General features: G+C 39.9%; 3 protein-coding genes across 4 annotated transcripts; all 3 read left to right on the top strand.

The window, feature by feature from the left end:
* Positions 1-3,778: 3,778 nt before the first annotated feature.
* Positions 3,779-8,202, top strand: LOC121995936 (probable ADP-ribosylation factor GTPase-activating protein AGD8). Its single transcript, XM_042549721.1, has 7 exons — positions 3,779-3,951; positions 4,109-4,227; positions 5,373-5,811; positions 6,089-6,349; positions 6,774-6,896; positions 7,408-7,506; positions 7,784-8,202. Exons 1-7 carry the CDS (start codon positions 3,883-3,885, stop codon positions 7,889-7,891), a joined length of 1,218 nt encoding a protein of 405 aa, XP_042405655.1. The 5' UTR covers positions 3,779-3,882; the 3' UTR covers positions 7,892-8,202.
* Positions 8,203-13,226: 5,024 nt separating this feature from the next.
* Positions 13,227-15,094, top strand: LOC121995935. Of its 2 annotated transcripts, XR_006115939.1 has the most exons (5): positions 13,227-13,578; positions 13,672-13,872; positions 13,976-14,191; positions 14,279-14,717; positions 14,830-15,086. XR_006115939.1 is itself a non-coding variant. In XM_042549720.1 (4 exons), exons 1-4 carry the CDS (start codon positions 13,327-13,329, stop codon positions 14,486-14,488), a joined length of 879 nt encoding a protein of 292 aa, XP_042405654.1. In that variant the 5' UTR covers positions 13,227-13,326; the 3' UTR covers positions 14,489-15,094. The 2 variants fall into 2 exon arrangements, 1 of the variants encoding a protein (XP_042405654.1); XM_042549720.1 differs by having other exon boundaries at positions 14,279-15,094.
* Positions 15,095-19,103: 4,009 nt separating this feature from the next.
* Positions 19,104-20,672, top strand: LOC121995934 (E3 ubiquitin-protein ligase Os04g0590900-like). The gene has a single exon (XM_042549719.1). It carries the CDS (start codon positions 19,322-19,324, stop codon positions 20,348-20,350), a length of 1,029 nt encoding a protein of 342 aa, XP_042405653.1. The 5' UTR covers positions 19,104-19,321; the 3' UTR covers positions 20,351-20,672.
* Positions 20,673-20,750: the final 78 nt, after the last annotated feature.

The following is a 20,750-nucleotide window of genomic DNA, read 5'->3' as shown; positions in this document are numbered from 1 at the left end:
TCGTTCGACGCTTTAGGATTTGCCTACTTTACATCCTGTTTATGCTTTCTATATAACTTAGTCACCTTGTGAAATAATTTGGATCTTCCATCAACTGCGGCCGAACGATATCCCATTGAGAAAAAATAAGAATGAACGCTTGGCTCAATCGAGTCGAGTATCTCCCCAACTTGGTGTTTTCATGCGAAGAATCCTTTTCGATTAGTTATGTTTCGCCTGGTTGGGCCAGGAGTCTTTGACACTTGCGCTTTTTATTCGGAATTCTCAATCATGACCTCTAGATTTTATAGTCGATGTTCGGCTTTTGAACAGAGATTTATAATCGTCACTCGACTATTGAACCGGGGTTTATAGTCACCGTTCAACTGTTAATTCCCCCTCATGTTCGAGTTTATAGCCACCACTTGGCTGTTGATTACGAAGACTCTCGGTTCTAAAGTTGCCATTTGGTTGCTAATTCACAGTCGTGCCTGAGTTTAAAGCCGTCGCTTAGCTGTTTATAATTTACAATCTAAGGATTTATAGTCGCCGCTCGACTGTTTGATTATCCATTTTCAAGGGTTTATAGTTGCACTCGATTATTTGATTATCCATATTCAAGGGTTTATAGCCACCACTCAGCTTACGATATTTTAACCTTGAACCCAGGGTTTATAGTCATCACTCAACTGTCGATTTCCATTATTCTCAGTTTTAAAGCAGTCGCTCGGTTGTAATTCTCGCAAGCTAGGGATTATAGCCGCCACTTGACTTTTGAATCCTTAGCAGGGGTTTATAGTCACTGACTTTAAGATGCAGAACAAGGGTTTATAGTTGTGACTCGACTTTGAGATCCAGAATAAGGGTTTATAGTCGCTGCTCGACTTTTACTTTTCATCGCCTCTAGGTTTTATAGCCGTCGCTCGGCTAGTGATTTCCTGTCGACACAAGATTTATATTCGTTGCTCGACTATTGATTTCTATGAGGCTAAAGTTTATAGTCACTATTTGATTGTTAATTTATGTTGCTCCTGGGTTTACAGTTACCGCTCGACTCAGTAATTTTGTAACGAGAGTTTATAGTCGCCGCTCGGCTCTAATCATCACTGCTCAAGGATTTATAGTAGTCGCTCGACTTTCGATTTACGTTGTGCAAGGATTTTAAGTCATCGCTCGACTATTATTTTCATGTGCTAGGGTTTATAGTCGCCCTCGGCTGTTACATTTTCCGGCTCAAGGTTTTATAGTCGTTGTTCGACTGCCACATTTGCACTATGTTCGGGTTTATAGCCGCCGCTCGACTTTTTAATTTTTATTTCACAAAGATTTATAGTCGCCGCTCGACTTTTAACTTAGCTGATCAATGTAAAAGTCAAGGACACCTTATTTTTTTTATTCATCATTCCCCTGCATTCAAAGAATATGAGACTTTACATTTTTATATAACTTTGACCACACACCTCTCATCTAGCCCGATAGGGCTGGAGGTGGTTCGCGCTCTAAGGCTGCTCGAGATTTCTCCCATTCACGTCTTACAAATAGTAGGATCCCAAGCTAAGCTTTCGAATGACCTTGTATGAGCCTCCCCATGATGCCTCTAATTTGGTAACATCGTCGACCGACTTCTCTCTCTTCCCTACTAGGTCGCTGACTTGGAACCATTTGGGGATCACCCTTTGGTTGTAGTTTTGCTTCATCCTTTGTTGGTAGGTCGTTAGCCAGATGACGACCTTATATCTAATTTCATCTATCAAGTCAATTTCCATAAGTCGTCGATCGACATTTCCCTTGTTTTAGAGCTGCACTCGGTCGGTAATTGTCGATATGAATCTCAACCTAACTCCGACGGAAATATAACTTCTGTCAATAAATCACCGACTAAAAAATAATTCCCGTCGGAGAAGCTGGCGGAAGCTATATAGTGTTTTCGGCAGGGTTTACCGACGAAATTATAATTCCGTCGGTGATTTACCGATGAAAGTTATATTTTCATCGAAAAATAAGGCTCTGACGTATATTCTCGTAACCAATGGTTTCCCGTTAGAAATCCGTCGGGATAAAGATTTACTGACGGAATGACGAATATTCCTGTCGATAAACCAAGAAATTTTTGTAGTGAAAGAGGGAAAAAAGAATTATGTTTCAGTAGAGAAATTGCATTTGTCAGTCACTATTGTCTTTAGCATTTCTGAAATTTATGTTTCTGAGCATTCATTTTCTCATCGAAAGGTTACGGTTGATAGACACTTCTTTCAGGAGGAATGAATCGTCTGAGAAACCAGTATTTATGCACTGCATGCAATTCCAGGTGGAGAACCAAGGGTTTAGTGACAAAACCCTAACTTTTCCTCTTCTTCTTCGATATCCAAGGAACCGATGGAGATGGAGATGGATCAATCGGACATATTCTTCTATTCCTTTCTTAGTAACTCAGCAACCTCTCGGGGACTTGACAGCCAATTGAGGGCGGCCGCTTAGTATTTGATTTACTTTTCTTCATTTTACCGTAGGACCGGCGATGAGGGGTGTTTGACGTGAGCGTTATCATATTTTTACATCAACAATCAACCGAGCAATTATTATCATGGCCCTATGAGGAATCTAAACCTTCCATTCCATTCTATAAAAGGATAGTAGTCAAAACCTTCCATTGACATTCTACTTAAGATGTTCTTTTGACAAAAAGATAATAAAATGACTCCTCAAATTAACATCTCATCCTTTAGTATATACTTTGGAATTCTATTTTGGAAATTAGTTTGAATTATAAACATTCATTGTTTTTTATAAATAAAAATATTTTTAGTAACTAAACCACGAACATATGAGCCGATTTGAAATAAAAGGGGCTAGTAGAAAAATACGAAAAGAGATATTTTCCTATTCGGTGATCATATATTCTATCTTTGTTCACCAACAAAATTCTACGGGTACGTTGATTTGTGTGTTTTTATTTTTATTTTCTGAAAAATATATTTTTTAAAAAATAAAAAATAATTTTTAGACATTCTCTATTCTTTATAAAATACTATTTATTTTTTTAAAAAATAGATATAAAAACATTTTTTTATAAAATACTATCTATTTTTTTAAAAAATAAATATAAAAATATAAACTAAACACTATTTTTTTAGAAACACGTATTTTTTAAAAAATAAAATTAAAAAACACACAAACTAAACACACTCTAACTTTTTATATTTTCTGATTTTTCTTCCATACCCAAAAAAAATTTAGGTCCCCGTCGATGGAGATGGAGCAATCAGGCATGTCCATGTTGGCACAATTCTGTGTTTCTTCTGTCAGGTGCATTTAATTGGGAGTTATTTTTATAATCTTAATTAGTGTCTAAGATTATCAACAATAGATTAATTTAATAAATCAAACAGTATGATTTTTTAAAATCGAATTAAATTTCTTTTATTTATTGCAGGACATTATTTTGCATCATATCTTGAACATTCTTTCTAAATTATTATTACAGCGTAGCAATTAATTTGGTAGGGTAAAAATAAAATTAAATACGTGAGATATTTCGGAAATTTTTATATTTGATTCAGTAATTCGCTGCTAAATCCAACGTCATCCACGGCTCCATCGAGCGAAGGAAAGCTTTATCACCGTTAAATTTCCAGGAATTTGATCCTGACCGCATGATCTTTCTGCGGCCAAAGCATTTGTTCTCAGGGGCACAATGTCAATACTAAATTTTTATAAAGTATTTTGCGCGCTTTAAAACTTTTAGGAGCATGTCGAAAATAGAGTTGAAAATGTGTGGCGTAAAATTAAATTTTCCCCCGATACAAACCCGATCTGGCCTGCGCCTCACTTCCTTTACCCTTCACGCCTCCCTCTGATTTAGGGAAGAATCGAACGAAACCGTTCCTGCTCTCTCTCTCGCCGATGGCTTCCGATGCATTCGCCGACAGGAACGCCGTGTTCAGGAAACTCAAATCGAAGTCCGAGAACAAGGTACGCCGATCTCTTCTCTCGTTGCCATGGATTCGATTACGTTGTTTTGTCTCGGCTCCGTTGCGATCATGATCTGAAACCGGTCGGATCCGTGCGATCTCTACCTAAGTGTCCAGATCCCGTAGTCTCTGATCCGTGGATTTGTTTGCTTCGCCAGATTTGCTTTGATTGCAATGCGAAGAACCCGACGTGGGCGTCGGTGACTTTCGGAATCTTTCTCTGCCTCGATTGCTCCGCCGTTCACCGCAGCCTCGGCGTGCACATCAGCTTCGTGAGGTATTTGACGAATTTGTTGTTGTATTTTGCTTGGGAATAAACAGGTTTGATCTGTTGGCTTTACGCTAATGGAATTTGAAAATGGTGCTGGATTAGCTTTGTTTAGGATCAGTCGTGTATTCCGAGAACATATTTTAGAAATGGTTGATTCTGTAAAAGCTTCATTTTCCGACAATGTTCTTCACTCTAATTTACTTTCATGATCATTCATCAATACCCAACGTCATAATCAAACCATGGGGTTATTTGGTGGATGCGATAGATCTGATCTCATCCATTGAATTCTGAGCCTATATTATTAGCAAATTTTAGACCTTTTAAATCATTTTTATTATGTTAAGTGCTTAAGTACAATTTTCTTTGGCCTCTCTTTATCCATTTCACCTTCAACTCTAACTGATATAGCTAATCTAGCTATAGAATCGTCATTGAAGATGTTCAATTTATTATTATTTTTCCATTCGTTGAAACTACACATAGCTGCTCTCTCATACTATGATATATATATATAAACCTTATTTATCTTAGCATTCTTATATTTGTTATATACACATTGTTTCCGATTGTTGAATGTTGATTTGTAAAATGTAATATGTCATATTGTGGTCTTATAAAGTTTTCACTTTAGCCAAAGATAGTAAAAAACAAACAATGATCATACAACAACATTGTGAAACTTGGTCTGATACAGATCAATCAAGTTGTATTGAGGCTGACAAGAACCAATCTAATATTGGGGCCGACAGTAAAATTAAGGGTTGGATGATAATGTGTCACATTGATGTAATTACTAAATATTTGTCTTTTTCTTTCTAAAATCCACTATAGCCACTGTCCAGCATCTGGAGGATATATTTTTCCTAATTCATTTAATTTACTCTCCTTTGGCTATTTTGATGTGTAATACTTTAAATCTTGTTTTTATTACAATATGAAATGTGTTTGTATGCTATAAGGACCTCAAAACTTGCTTTTGTTCCCCTGTATTTTCTGCCTGATTTTTTTGAGGCGTCATGATATAAATGCTTGCACATCCATTCGTTATGGGTGAAATATGTTACAATGTCTTTAGAGTGGTGTTAAGTGTATGACTCCAAATAGGAATCCATGAAATCTTATATCGAATTTCTTTTGGTCATGTCTAGATCTACAAATTTGGACTCTTGGACTCCTGATCAACTAAAGATGATGGTTTTTGGAGGCAACAACCGTGCCCAAATTTTCTTTAAGCAGCATGGCTGGACAGATGATGGCAAGATTGAAGCCAAATATACATCAAGAGCAGCTGAATTGTACCGGCAATTGCTTTCCAAAGAGGTTGCGAAGAGCTCTGCAGAGGATATTTCTTTGCCATCTTCACCTGTTGCAGCATCTCAGCCACCCAATGCATTGAATGAACTCCCTGAACTCAAGCTTGTAGATTCACAGAAGGAGGTTACAGATGAGACAATTGAACCTGAAATTCCTCGTTCACCTAAAGCTCCGATCCGTTCTTCTGTTATCGGTTCTTCCAAGAAGCCCTTTGGTGCAAAGAAGACCGGAAGCAAGACTGGAGGTCTTGGTGTACGGAAGCTTACAACGAAGGTAAACACTAACCTCAACCCTTTGGCTGATTAATAATTTCTCCAAGCTCCACTTTGCCATGATTGTTGATCCTGACTTTCTTCTTACTTGCTTAATATTTTGCTCATCCCGTCACATGTTGTTTTTTCTTATAAAAAATTGTTGAAAAGTTCATCTTTTACATTATATCAAGATTCAACTTTTATTGGAACATGTTGCATTAAGATTCAAGTTTAATTGGAACATGTTTTGGGGGCTTAATGATTGCAGCCTAACTGTTGTGAACTGTTGATTGCAGCCAAATGAAGACCTTTATGATCAAAAGCCTGAAGAACCTGCACCTGTTTCTGCACCAGTCTCTACTAATTCGAGGACAACGAGTGGTCAGCCATTTCCCTCTCGGTTCGAATATATTGAGAGCACACTTTCTGCTGAGAGCAATACTGGCGGTGCTCAAGTTCTCAATCATGTTGCTCCACCAAAATCTTCTAGTTTCTTTGAAGATTTTGGAATGGACAGTGGCTTTCAGAAGAAATCTTCCTCATCATCAAAAATACAGGTGTCACTGTTTCAGTATGATTTTATTCACCTGCTTTGGTTGAATTGAAATATTGAATCCATGCAACCTTGTCTAGATAGCAACTTTGATATTCTAGACAAAGTAACTATATGCTTGATAGATTCAGAACTAGATTTGTAGGCCAAAATGATTTGTGGTGAATTCTAGAATTTATTTATGCAAGAGTCGCTTATTTCTTGATATGAAAGTAAGCAAGTTTGTTAAATTCCAGACAATGAATATGCTTGTTTATAATATGGAATGAGGAGTCTGAAGAGGTGATATACAAATTCTTTCAAGTGATTGGCCATTGGAAATCAAATACAGAATATTCACCATTTTTTTTTCTCAATTTCTAGTTAAATGTGTTTATATTCACTCAACATCTTATATGAAGCTTGCTTTTAATTATCATGCTGATCAGATTGAAGAAAGTGATGCGGCAAGGCAGAAATTCTCAAATGCAAAATCAATATCATCAGCCCAATTCTTTGGTGATCAAAACAAAGCAAACAACGAGGCTCAAATATCCCTTGACAAATTCTCGGTATACCACTTCCTCATTTCAAAATGTGATTGCAAAGCGTATCATAAGCTATGCGAAGTGGATCATAAAATTGACATAGCCTGCACTTGTACAATTTTATGTAGTTGGAATATAATTGAAAATGCCTAATCCCTTTAAGATATAATGGTTATTCACAAAAGTTGCTCGTAATTGTGCCTTGTTTATCATTGATACTTGACGCCTTGTTTGTGTTTTGCCACAGAACTGTATTCTATTATATTTCTGAGATTGTTTGGAATCAAGATTCCTTTGATGGTAATCTCTGCATATTCTATATGAATAGACTGCAAAACAAAGTGATTTAGAGATCCTTTCTCTTAATGTATGCTGGTTTGCAAATAACTAAACACTGAGATGTTCGCAGTGTCTCCCTTGTGCATCTTAAAAAGCTAATCTTTGATGTTGTTTACTTATTATGCTAATATGGTTAGTTTTAGGTATTATAAACTTACAAGCATTCTCATTTGGTTTATATGCTTACCTTGCGTAGGGGTCGACATCCATTTCTAGTGCTGATCTGTTTGGTCGTGGAAACGATTCTACAATTGACATGACTGCTTCTGATCTCATTAACAGAATCTCATTCCAGGTACTTTTTTTTTGTATATAAAGTTAAGAGTATGATAAGTTGATTGAGTAGAAGCATTCAACTTGCAAAAGAACCATCAAGTAACTTGCAAAAGAACCATCAAGTTTCATGTTGCCTCGTTATAGTTCTACAATCCTAGAAATTATTTTTCTTATGGTTATTATTATTATTATTTAAATAGTATCAAACTAAAAATGTTGACAGTATATTGTCAAATTTTTCATAGATGCGTTTTGACCCAATAAGTTTTTTTTTTAAATACACTTTGCTTTTATAGGCATCACAAGATATAACCTCGATCAAGAGCATGGCTGGTGAGACAGGAAGGAAGTTGACATCTCTAGCTTCGGGTCTCATCAATGACATACAGAACAGGATGCTTTGAGCTAACACATTGAACATAAAATGTCCAACAGTTAGCTAATTCGCGATGATCATAGTACAAATCACTCCAGTCATCAAAAGCCTCAAATTTTCTTCCTTATCCTCGCTTTTTTGTTCTTGTCAGAGTTGGATAAATAAACTTGGATAGTTTCTCAAATCCGCCTGCATTATGTACGCTGAGCTGCGTAACATATAGCAGGTCCGCCTTGATCAAAACTATGTATCTAGAGATCCCTGAAAGTTTTCTTTCATTTTCTTTTGTACTCGTGAACCTTGGCAAAGCAAAATCCTGAAGTTGTAGGTTTGTTTCAAGTACTTGTACAATGATTCAGGAATGTTGCTGTCTTGATTGGGAAGAAAGTCGATACTCCAGATATTTTGAAAAAGAATTTGAATTAGCGAATATATGATGAACAAATAACTCATCCAGATCCCTAATGGACTTGCCAACAATACAAGGTGTCTAACAAAGAGACTATTCCAAACTTGTACATCAGGAGCCATCGAATGTAGGTATTTGTCCCTATCCAACAACACAAGCTGCTTCACTTATGTTAACATAAACAATAACAACAATAATTTAGCTTTATCTTATTAGGTGGGCTCTGCTATTCCTTCAGTCTTGTATTCTTTTCTTCAAGCACAAGCTTCTTGGCTGATGAATGGTTGGCCAATAGTACTAGTGCCAGCTCCAAACTTCCTCTAAATTATACATAATGAAAATTAGGTTGGTCAGTTCGATCTCTTCTTGCTCTGTTTCCAGGCTCTTGATAGCTTACGACAGCAAGGAATATGAGCAACTTAAGTTTAGGTAATATGAGCTAGTTATTCACCACACTGATACCCAAAACAACTAATTGTTGATTTAGTACTGTATAACCTTTATATTATTAACAATAATGACACCTAGTACAACTAAGTAATGATATAATATATTACATGACTTGTACTGTAAACTGAGCCTTTGCATCTCCTAATAATGGAGTTGAATTTTTTTTGGAAGCATTTTACTAAAATATAACATACCTTAACTAACAAGGAGTTTTTCTGATTAAAAATACATATTATAGGCATGTTTTTAATCATTTTAATAAAACATTTCTCCCTTGTTTATAAAAAAAATCCATAAAATATTGCACACATGCCTACATTAGACCAACAACTTCAGAGATTAGATTGAAGCAAACTTCCCTGGCCACTTACATCAACCTAATGTGGTATTACACAGTGGTTGTAACTATACTTGCATCATTGCATGATCATCCATCCCTCTTTCCATCACTTGAATTAATTTTTCTTTTCTTTTTTTTTTTTCTAAAACAAATGATCTTATTACTTTATTGAAAGTCCATGGTGATGGATCTAATGCTTCCATTTTGTCCTTTTCATGGTGGTGGTCGAGTTAGGTTTAGAAAGATAGATGAATGGATGGATATGTTGTCTTTTTTATTCTAGTTGATTGGATTAGAAAACAATCAAGTTTGGTTTTAATAATTATGGCTCGCGTGTGTAATTGGATGCCCACATATGTTATTTTAAAAGAAAATTTTGTTTCATGCTTTAAATGTTGATTATTTCTTTAAAGTATGATTGCCTGTGGTTTTATTATTATTTTATGAGTGCTATTGTTAATTTACTCATCTCATCTAACGGTGCTGGGTTTTTAATTTTTCAGACACATAAGATCTACCATCGATAAATTAATTAGTAATTTTTTTAATAGACAGCTGAAGTAAGAACGCTAATAATCTTATTTAAAAATTATAGAGATGACGTGCTAGGTACTCCACGAGAAAATTTCTTTTTACTCCTGCACATATGGTGATTAGCCAATAAAACGTCAGTGCTCAAAAATCAAGGGAAATCTCTGGTGATGACCCTCCGACGCTAAGTCAGTACAAGTTTGGACGGATGAATGAAGAATAGTAAAGAACTTGTGCTTGAGAGTAGAGTTACAGATGTCAGAGAACGTACCTTTGCCACGGAGAGGACTCCCCCTTTATATACCACCTCTCAGAACCTCCGTAATCATGAGGTGATAATGTGTGTCAGAGTTTGTTAGGCAATGACTATAATTATTTGAGGAATATTTCTTTTACCCATATATATACCTCTTTTTGTCGTTCATAGCTTCTATTACTGTCGGGATTAATGAGAAAAATATGTTGTCATAAATGATCTGCTGATGGGAGGCACGATGGTCCTGAAAAAAGTTTTCAGAAGAATATTCTTTGACACATAGTTATTATTCTAACAGGTTGTTAGGATGTTGTCTGCCGAATACATCTTGGTCGGCCAGTAAGACCGATCGCCTTTATATCTATCTCGGCATTAAGTCGCTCGGTTATATTTTGAATAATCTGCTCTGTTGTATATTATATTGCATGTATCTTGGTTGGCAGGTAAGATCGGTGGCCTTTATATTTGTCTCGTCATTAAGTTGCTCTGTTATATATATTTTGCGCAGTATTAAGACATTCGTTTGGAGAATAATATAGATATAGTACCTTGGTCATATTGGAAGTGCATTTGAGAAATAATATGACGCCCCATGCTTCTTAGAAATCCCTCTGATAACCTATGCTTTGCTGGAAATACGTCCGAGCAATAATATGAGGCCAAGTGTTGTAGGTTTGGTCATTTTTTTAACCGACCAAGCCTATAATGGGATGCCCCGAGAAATGAAGCTACGTTTTGAGCGGTTCGGTCAATGTATTAAGTTGAGTTGTGTTATGCTCGACCAACTTTCTGTACGGTCAGGGAGTATGAACTTATTCGACTTTACTGTTAGGATCAAAAGTAGCTAGAGGGGGGGGGGGGGGGGTGAATAGCTCGTCGCGTTCGCTCGGTGCTCGGCGTTGCTTGTTTCTTCAAGAATATGCAACGGAAAATACAGAAACAAATACAACAACGCTAACACGGTTGGTTTACTTGGTATCCACCTCACAAGAGGTGACTAGTCCAAGGATCCACACCACGCACGCACCCTCCACTATGAAAGCACTCCTTTTCGGTAACTACCGAGGGCGGAGAAGCCCTACAATACTCAATACAAGAAGAGAGGGAAAGGATACAAGAAATACAAGCTTACAAGCTTACAATGAGTACAAAACCCTAACCCTAGCTTCTCTTCTTGGCTTTGATCTGCCTCTTGACTTGGAGAGCTTCCAAGATCCTTCAAGAACTGGCGATCTGAGCTTTGTGAGCGCTGTGGAGGAGTTGGTGAGAGCTCTGGAATGAATCGGTGAAGTTGTTCCGCAGCCATCGAACGCCTGCAGCTATAAACGATGTCAACGGTCGGATCCCGATCGATTCGAATGTTCCCAATCGATCGGGGAGGCTTTGGATCGATCCACGGATCGATCCAGAGCCTATCGCGCTGCCTCGATCGATCCACGGATCGATCCAACGCTTATCGCGCGAACAAGGCCCCAATCGATCCATCGATCGATTGACTCGGATCGATCCACGGATCGATCCGAAGCTCTCTCGTCATTGACAGTCCGGATCGATCCATCGACGATCAGAGCTCGGATCGATCCATCGATCGATCCAAAGACTTGGTTTTGTCCAAAACCAAGTCCTAAACCTCCCAAACCAACATCCGGTCAACCTCGACCTTTGGTATGTCATGCCCAGCATCTAGTCACCCTCGACCGCTAGGACTCCCTACCAAGTGTCCGGTCAATCCTTCGACCCACTTGACTTTTCTCTCATATCAAGCCCGATCAATCCTTCGACCTACTTGGACTTCCCAACACCGGATGTCCGATCATCCTCGATCCATCCGGATTTTCCCTGCCCGGCTTCACTCACTGTGGCTTTCACCTAGCTTCACTCACTAGGGTTTTCCATCTGCCTAGCTTCACTCACTAGGACTTTCACCTAGCTTCACTCACTAGGGTTTTCCCTCTGCCTAGCTTCACTCACTAGGACTTTCACCTGGCTTCACTCACCAGGATTTCCATCTGCCTAGCTTCACTCACTAGGACTTTCACCTGGCTTCACTCACCAGGATTTCCATCTGCCTAGCTTCACTTACTAGGACTTCCTTCTGCCTGGCTTCACTCACCAGGACTTTCATTTTGCCTAACATCCCAGTTAGGACTTCCCAGTCAAGTATCCAGTCAACCTTGACCTACTTGACTCTTCTTCAATCAATATCTTATTGTCAAACATCTAAACCCAAACCAAGACTCAGCTTGGTTACCCAGGTCAACCTTGACCTGAGGGATATTGCACCAACATTTACAACTGGATGGATATACAAATATACTATCGCATGGAAACCGATAAAGTTAACCGATAATTAGGGTTGTTTGGGCGTGTGTACAAGGAGACTCGCACAAAGTAAGAAGTTTAACCTTCCTCCTGACCATACCTACTATTGGTCTATTGATGAGTGAGTCAGTCATTCCGGCCGACATGCAATGCCAGCTATCCTTTATCTCGGCCGACTTTAAGAGGTGACCGTCCTTAAGGCACTATAGGAGTTGTTCACCCTTGGGGCACTAAACTCATCAATTTCGATCGGCTTAAGGGTTGTCCGCCTCTTCCTGGCCGACTTGTAACTCGGTCGGATTAGATCTAAGAACTTTAGCGCTAGGCGACCAATCAAAACTAGATGAGGGATATCCTCCTTTCGAAGTTTTGACCGCTATGTCATCTTGACTCTGACTTCCACGTCATCCCCTGAGTTTGTTTATCATAACCCGTATCAACTGGGTTAATTGATCGTTCACTATGAGTACCTTTCAATTTACTCTAATGATTGATAAATTTTTTTTATGAAATCAGATCGATCATCCTCAGAATTAGTCAGCGTTAGTCAGATATTAGATGTCAATTAATAATAATAATAATAATAATAATAAGAATAATAATAATAATAATAGGAGCATAGAGTGGGAAATCTCCTTAACCTTTATTAACTAGACAAGGTGAATTAATAGTACTTATAAAATTAATTATTAAGGATCAAATATCACAAAATAAGAAGGTGGTCCAAGGTCTAAAACAACATTATGTAATCCAATAGCATCCTAGTGAATAGTAGCTAACTCCACATTCATACACTTAATGATTAAATAATTATAACGAAATCGATGGATTTTTAATGGTGATATGAAGCACATAAATCTAAATCTAATGAAAAAGAACGTTCAAAAAGATTTCACATCCAAATAAAGTAGTGGAAGTTTTGATATTGAGATCTAATCATTCTTCACTAGTCTATGTGAGATAAAAGAAGGATTATCAATGCAAATTTACAGGATAATAAGTGTTAAAGACATCCATCAACACAATTATTGTTAATAAAAAAGATTCACTAATCAATCATAATGATGTTATGTCCACTAACCTCCATCGACAAGTAAAAAGGAAAATAAAGAGAGTAAATTGACACGCATTAGCAATACATAACCGTAATTAATTATGCAAACAACAGAGAAGAGACAAGCTAGAGAGGGATACAAATGGCGGAACCCTGCCATCTCAAAAGACTTCAAACCCCCTCCGCCTCTTCTTCTTCCACAAAGCCAAGGCCTTTTTGATTCCGAGTCCTTTCTCCCGAACTTCATTGCGATCGGAGGAGAATTAAAGGAGGAAGCTTTTGCTGAATCGGAAATGGTGTTCGATCACGAATCCTCTCTGAAAGAGCTCAATCTGAAGAACAAACGAGTCATGGTGAGGTTTCTACCAAAGATTGATCTTTTTTTTTTTGAAGCTTCTTTTGTGTGGATTCAAAGTGGGGGAAAATGGTTTTTTGATTGGGAATAGGGAGGAGGATGGTCGGAGGAAGGAGCAGGGCGGTGGCCGCCGTGGCTGCGTCCGCTGCTGGCGACCCGGTTCTTCGCGCAATGCGAGCTCCACGCCGAAGTGCAACGGAGCGAGTGCAACATGTACTGTCTCGACTGCGCCGGCGGCGCCCTCTGCTCGCTCTGCCTCGCGCACCGTCACCGCGACCACCTCACGATCCAGGTTCGGAGAGGGATCCCACTCATTTTTTCCTTCCTTTTTTGGTTTAGTAGAGCTTCGATTTAGTGTTCCGCCGCCGCCTGAGATTGCGATGATGGTGTTGCAGATACGGCGGTCGTCGTACCACGACGTGATCCGAGTGTCGGAGATCCAGAAGGTGCTCGACATCTCCGGCGTCCAGACCTACATCATCAACAGCGCCCGGATCGTGTTCCTCAACGAGCGCCCACAGCCGAGGCCCGGCAAGGGCGTCAACAACACCTGCGAGGTCTGCGACCGGAGCCTCCTCGACTCCTTCCGCTTCTGCTCCCTCGGCTGCAAGGTCCCATCCCCCTCCTCCCCCAATTCCAAACTCTAATTATCTCCTCCACACCCCCCCACCAACTGTTCGACGAAATGCTTGTTTCAGCTCGCCAGCACCGGCACCCGCACCAGCAAGAAGAATTCACCACTCAGACGGCAAACCACCGCGCCGGTGTCGGAATCAGAGGACTCTTTCGCGAGCTCCAGCCGTGGGAGCGTGAGGATGCAGAGATCCACCCCTTCCGCGTCGCCGCCGGCCACCGGCGCACGGAGGAGGAAGGGCATCCCTCAAAGAGCCCCCTTTAGCACTCAATGACACTGCTTAATTACATATTGTTTATAGAAAACGACAATTACCGACTAAGCTCATTTCATCTTCGTCGCGGAGCTAGAAACTCGAGCAAGATGGAGAAGAAACCGAGGCCTGCCATTTACTGGGCATGATTGCTACAGCTTGTGATGAACGATCTGTAATAAATTGCTCCCCTTCTTCCCCTCAACGTGCGTGCTAGACTACTATTTGATCTCACAGATCATTGGAGTTGGTATGTGATCGGATATTTGTTACATAAAATTACGGGGTCGAAATTTAGGATAATTGGAGTGTAAATCTATGGTCCTTGTGTAACTCATCCCACCTGCCACATGCTTGCTCAGGATGTTATGATTTACCTCCCTCGTGATGGCCTTGGGTCGGGTGCGGCGGGAGCGCTGGGAGCGAGCAATTTCGTCTTTTTTGCCACATGTGCTAGACTACTATTTTAGTCCCTCGGATGGATCTAGTAATTAGCGTATGAGATGTTGCCACAATGAGATCTGGAATCTCGATAAAGCCGAGGTAAATACCTCTCTTATGTGTTAGTCACTATTCTAAAAAACTAGTAGCCGTCTGTGATTTACTTCCTCTGTGTTGATCTTGAGATGAATTGATATAATTTATCTCCTCCTTGTTGATCTTAGGATGAATTGATGGGACGCTAAAAGCGAACGTATTTTTTTTTTTTTTACTACAGTACTAAACTACTATTTTATCCTGCCGAGTTTATTTATAGGATTGATTTTTTTGATTTACTCTCTTCGATTGCAATGGGATAATCATGAGCTCCGTCGCCATAGGTGATTATTAGAGTGACAGATTTTACTTTTTTACATAACACTTACAACTGTTATTTTCCTTTTATTTCCCACTGCGGCAAGGCGTCGAACACATTGCCTGCGCTTGGCATTGGCGGCCGACCATCGCCGTCGAGCCATCTGTTCCGCCAGGGCGGCTATGATGTGCGTGTCGATCGGCGGCGGCTGACGCTTGCGATGGGCGGTTGTTGACGCGCCACGTAAAAGGCGATGGATAGATTCTGCTCCACGTCATTGTCAACTGCGACCCTTGTGCCATGGAGGCGGGTAGATTAAATCTCAGTCGTTCATTTTCTAGCGGATGGATTTAAACTTGCTCCGATCGAGCGGCTGATAGATTTAACGTGGAAATGCCAAAGAAGAACCCAACTTACATTTGAATGAATTCTTCACATTTTTTGGATCAATATGTGAATTATTAGTTAAACTATTTGATTTAATTGCTTTGTAGGAGCCCTTCATAAGCTTTGTTCCCAAGAGAGGGACATGACCCTGAAGAAGTCTATTTAGTCTTTAAGAAAATGGCCTACATCGCTAAAGATAGATAAATTTCTTTCGATATCGTTGGGTGACCAGAAGGGATGAGTACTTCATTTTCACGCATATAATTGCTAGGATACCTCCATAAATAATGAGACAAATAAGAATAGTGTCCATGAAAAGAATATATTTTTTTATGTGCAAATCAATCCTAACGATGAGCACTCATGGAGTTACCGTAAAATTTTCGCTAAAGGGGGCGCCATTGAATTTTAAAGACCATTTTTTTTTTTTTATTATTTCTATTTGATAGCATTTAAATTACAATTTATTTAGCATCAAAATTTATTTAGCACTTAAGTTAAGTTTTACTCTTTTTTTTAATAAAAAAGAGGAATATGATCTCATTGGACAGATTAGATTCGGAGGAATATGATATACAGAGAGAGAGAGTAGGAAACAATATAAAAAAAATATTAAAAGAAAAAAAAAAATCATGTGGGACATGGACCTTTGCATTGAGCTTATAAAATTAACATTATTGCAGTGGAAGCATCCCACGAAAGGCCTCACCTTTAAGCTTATCCACAATGGCAGAATTTTAAAAATACAGATTTATAGTAAATCCTGGACGTACGTCCGGGCACCAAAAGGGGTTCTAGGACTCCTAGATTCACTAAAAATGAACCGGAGTATCCAGGAATATTTCTGGAAGTTTGGACTTATAAAAGTCGCTCAGAAAAATATACATTGAGCGGTTTTTTTCGCTCTCTATATAGATTTATTATTTGTATGTCCCCTCGATACATGTTCTTGAGCGACTCTCATAATTTTAGAGGTCTGGATATGTCCTCGGGCGCCTAAATGTACTGTCCAAGGGTGGTCCAGAGAAAAATTAGACCTGGAATAAAATTATAAATTTGATCATTTAGACTTTCTCTCTTACATTAATTTAAAAAATTAAATATATATTAAAAAATTAATTAAATATCATAATGAAAATAAACTAAAATATGTAATTGAAGAAACTATATATTAGATAACATTTTACATATTTCTCAAAATAATTTATTCAACAATCAATATCACTCAAAATGTACTCTTCTTATGTTTTTTAAAGTAAAATAATCAATTATATCGTCATATGAGATACTCTTCAATATGTCTTTTTCCATGCAAAGGATCACTAAGTCATTCAATCTCTCTTGACTCATTGTAGTTCTCAAATAAGATTTCAATAATTTTAACTTTGAAAAGCTCCTTTCAGCTGATGCTATAGTCACAGAAATAGTCAGTAAAATTTGATAGGCAACCACGATCATAAGGAAAATATCCATTTTCAATGCAAACTCTAAAATTTTAATGGTCGTCCAAGATTTATTTGTGTCACATGCTTCCAGAGGTAGCATCTATTGCAACATTCGTAATTCCAAAAGTAAATCATATGTATCAACATCAGATACATCATCCTTTTTTAGAGCAGATTTAAGATTCACACAATATTTTTTCAAATCATCTTCATCCAATATCATTAATTGTTCTCCATCGAATAAGAATCCAAACATCTCTTCAAAAGTATTTAATTGTTCAAACCTACTTCTCAACTCCATAAGAACAATATCTACCACAACAAGAAAATAATCAGTCTTAAAATATCTCTTGCAAGTGAGAGCGGCTCAAGGGAGGGCACGGCGAGGGGCGACGCTGTTGCGGGGGAGCTTTGGAGTTCAGGCACAATGAGGGAGGACGCGACAAGAGGGAGGACGAGAGAGGGCTAGGGCGAGAGAGCTACGCTTGAATCGGCGAGAGGGCTAGGGCGAGAAAGCTTCCCTTGAATCGCTTCGATGATTGAAGAATCGAGAAGATCTAATATATTTAAAAAAATTAATGGGGCCCCACCCAAAGTGGGGCCCTGGGCAGGTGCCCTGCCTGCCCACCACAAGGGCCGCCCTTGGTACTCCCAGATGTCCTGATTTACTTTTGAAAATTCGAATATCTCTCGGTGCATCCAGGCGCTCGGAATTGTAAGAGTCATCTAAATTTGTGCACCGAATGGTTTACAGATAAAATTTCATTATATATACATATTTATCTATATATATCAAATCTCTATTTACCGCGCTAAACATGGAGCACATATCTCCTAGATCACTTTTTTGTGGTCCAGGGGATGTACCACTCACATTTGTGGCTGGATCACGATTGCGATCCGACCGCAAATGATTGCGATCCCTTCCTGGGTTCACCGTCCCCACTAGGTTATAGTTTTTGTTTAGAGCGGGTGGCCGGAGGCCGCCTTTGGGCTTCCAGTGGTGAATAAGTGACCAGATTGCTGGGCGCCGAGTGAGGGGTGTCCTCCGGGCGGCCTCCGGCCGTCTGCTCCGAATAAAAACTATAATCTAATGGGGATGATGAATCCAAGAAGGGATCACGACCATTTACGATCGAATCGTGACCGTATCCGATCACAAATACGAGTGACACATCTTCCAGACCATAAAAAGTGGTCAAGGAGATCTTGCCTCCTAAAAACGTGATATAATTCCTAAGCTTCTTAGCTGTTATTGGGGCCGCATGAGCCCGCTGGCCCATCAACGGCCTAACATTGAACTCAATGGAATCCATCCGTTCGACGTCCAAAATCTTAATAAAACAATATAATTAATCCAGGAATCTCACACCTAAATCACGGAATCAGTAGCTGATCATCCAACAGCAAGAAACAAAACACGAGATGTGATTTAACTAAATAAAATTCATCTTCTCGTTCATTGCATTTGGAGCTGAAAGAACGTGGTCGACAGTGCAAGAGAAAGAGAGAGATGGATGAGAAAGCAAAAAAAGGTGGACTGAATTGCGAAGCCAAAGGATTAGAGAGACTGAATTCTAAGCAATTTAGCTGTTGCTTGATCTGCTAATTAAGCAACCAAAGTTACTGATAAAGCAAGCATTATCAGGGACAGTGTCTGTCAAGGGATATAAAGCTGATGTGAATTCGTTTGCTCCCAGTGTTTTTAGTGTCTCCGCTAATTCGTTTTAAGGTCAATCCAAAAGAAATAAATCATGACCGACCAATAATTTTTAGAATAATGACTAACAATGACTAACAGATAAGAGGAGAAAAGAGTTGACAAATAATCTTAATTATTGTTTTCAAACCACATCGATGATTTGACAAATAAAAAAATATATCATTCCTTGTTATAAATAAATATATAATTAGGAAAAATGACCTCCTCGATAATTTATAATACTGTTCTTAGAAACACAGGCTACCCCTTGGTCAACCAATCACGATTTAGTAAGAATATTGGCAAAGGGGAGAAAGGAGCAAACGTAGATAAAGTTGCTCGTCTACCCCTTCCTTCCTACTTTGCTTTGCTACCAAGCCAATTTGATTCCTCCATTCTTCCAAAACAACAACAAGATCTTGATAATTGATCTAAATTTCCCCAAAAAAGTGTTTTTTTCCTACTCTGTGAGTGATATTTTGCTGCAATCTGAGGGCGGAAGAGCTTCTGTGCGATTCCGGTTCATGGCCGCCGCCGGCGACAGCCAGCAGACATGGGTGCCGTACGTGCCGACGGGGGACTGCTCCTTGGGCTTCTGCGGAATCTACTGCCCGCAGTGGTGCTTCGTCATCTTCCCGCCGCCTCCGCCTGCTGAATTCTCAGACGACAGGTCCGGCGGAGTAGCCTTCTCCCCCCTCGCCATCGCCATCGTCGGCGTTATCGCAGGCACGCTCCTCCTCATCTGCTACTACACCGTCGTCCCAAAGTATTGCGGCGGATTCCGGTCGTTGCAGAGGCGGCTGAACGCCCCGAGGGCCGCCGGCGACAGCCTCGAGCTCCACGGCGGTCGCTCCCGCCACCATGAGGCACGGTGGCAGCAGGACTCGCCGGAGAAAGGCATCGATGAGGCGCTGATAAGTAAGATTGCGGTGTATAAGTACCGGAAAGACGACGGGGTGGTGAAGGGAGCAGATTGCTCCGTCTGCCTCAGCGAGTTCCAGGAGGAGGACAGCCTCCGGCTGTTGCCCAAGTGCGGCCACGGCTTCCATCTCCAGTGCATCGATACGTGGTTGAGGTCTCACTCCAATTGCCCGCTCTGCCGGGCCAGTATTAATATTCCTCTGGATCGGCCGCATCCGCCGCAGTCGCTTCCGGCGGAGGCTGCCGAATCGGTGATCCTGGAGTCGCCGGGAAGAGACGAGATGGTCATAGTGGTGGAGGAGAGAATGGAAGAAGAAGAAGAAGCATGCCAGGAGCATGGAAAGAAGAACCCACCCCAAGTCGCGGCGGAGCAGAGTCAGCACAGCAAAGTCGATACGAGAGACGATGCCGGATGCGAAAAGGAAGATGGTCGACGATCGTTCTCAACAGGAAATGCGTCGAACCAAGACAGGATTCCGATCGCCGACGTCTTGCAGACGAGAACGGCAGACGAGGCGGCCGGCACCGGTTCGTCCGCACCCGGAAAGGCCAGCGGCCGAATCAGAGGATATCATGGCGCCGTAAGCCCGACCGCCGTGAACAGATCGCACTCCAATGGCGGATTCTGCTAAACTCCAGCTTACTGTTCTTGAATTACTTGCTGAACACTCGAATCCAAAAGAAAATTTTGATCATTTATCATGAACTGTTACTTCTTTATCACTTCTTTCGATTGTCAGCAAGGGACTCTGCAACTAAAGATGCTGGATGCTGGACTTCAGGATTTTCATAGAACCGGATAGGTCAACCTGCTCGACATTATCAAATTGACTAATCAAATTTTATTTTATCAATTGTTTCTTCCTCCCTCCCTTTCTTTTTATTATCACTAAAAATAAATTGTAATGTGTTGTTATAATTTTGCTCCTTTAATCCTACAATAGTCCATGATGATTCATAGCTTTCAACAAGTACACATGTTGTTAATTACTGAATGATGATATAGGTAATATCAGTCTACGGAAGTTTTCT

This window comes from Zingiber officinale, chromosome 6A (genome assembly GCF_018446385.1).
Source record: "Zingiber officinale cultivar Zhangliang chromosome 6A, Zo_v1.1, whole genome shotgun sequence".
Classification (NCBI taxonomy): domain Eukaryota; kingdom Viridiplantae; phylum Streptophyta; class Magnoliopsida; order Zingiberales; family Zingiberaceae; genus Zingiber; species Zingiber officinale.
Note: the sequence above shows the minus strand (reverse complement) of the source record. Positions and strands in the feature narration are given on the sequence as shown.

Coding starts and splice junctions, on each gene's coding strand:
- LOC121995936 (XM_042549721.1), top strand. CDS start 3,883: ATGGCTTCCGATGCATTCGCCGACAGGAACGCCGTGTTCAGGAAACTC. Junction 3,952..4,108: donor AATCGAAGTCCGAGAACAAG/GTACGCCGATCT, acceptor TTGCTTCGCCAG/ATTTGCTTTGATTGCAATGC. Junction 6,897..7,407: donor TATCCCTTGACAAATTCTCG/GTATACCACTTC, acceptor TACCTTGCGTAG/GGGTCGACATCCATTTCTAG.
- LOC121995935 (XM_042549720.1), top strand. CDS start 13,327: ATGCAAACAACAGAGAAGAGACAAGCTAGAGAGGGATACAAATGGCGG. Junction 13,579..13,671: donor TGAAGAACAAACGAGTCATG/GTGAGGTTTCTA, acceptor GATTGGGAATAG/GGAGGAGGATGGTCGGAGGA. Junction 14,192..14,278: donor TCTGCTCCCTCGGCTGCAAG/GTCCCATCCCCC, acceptor TGCTTGTTTCAG/CTCGCCAGCACCGGCACCCG.
- LOC121995934 (XM_042549719.1), top strand. CDS start 19,322: ATGGCCGCCGCCGGCGACAGCCAGCAGACATGGGTGCCGTACGTGCCG.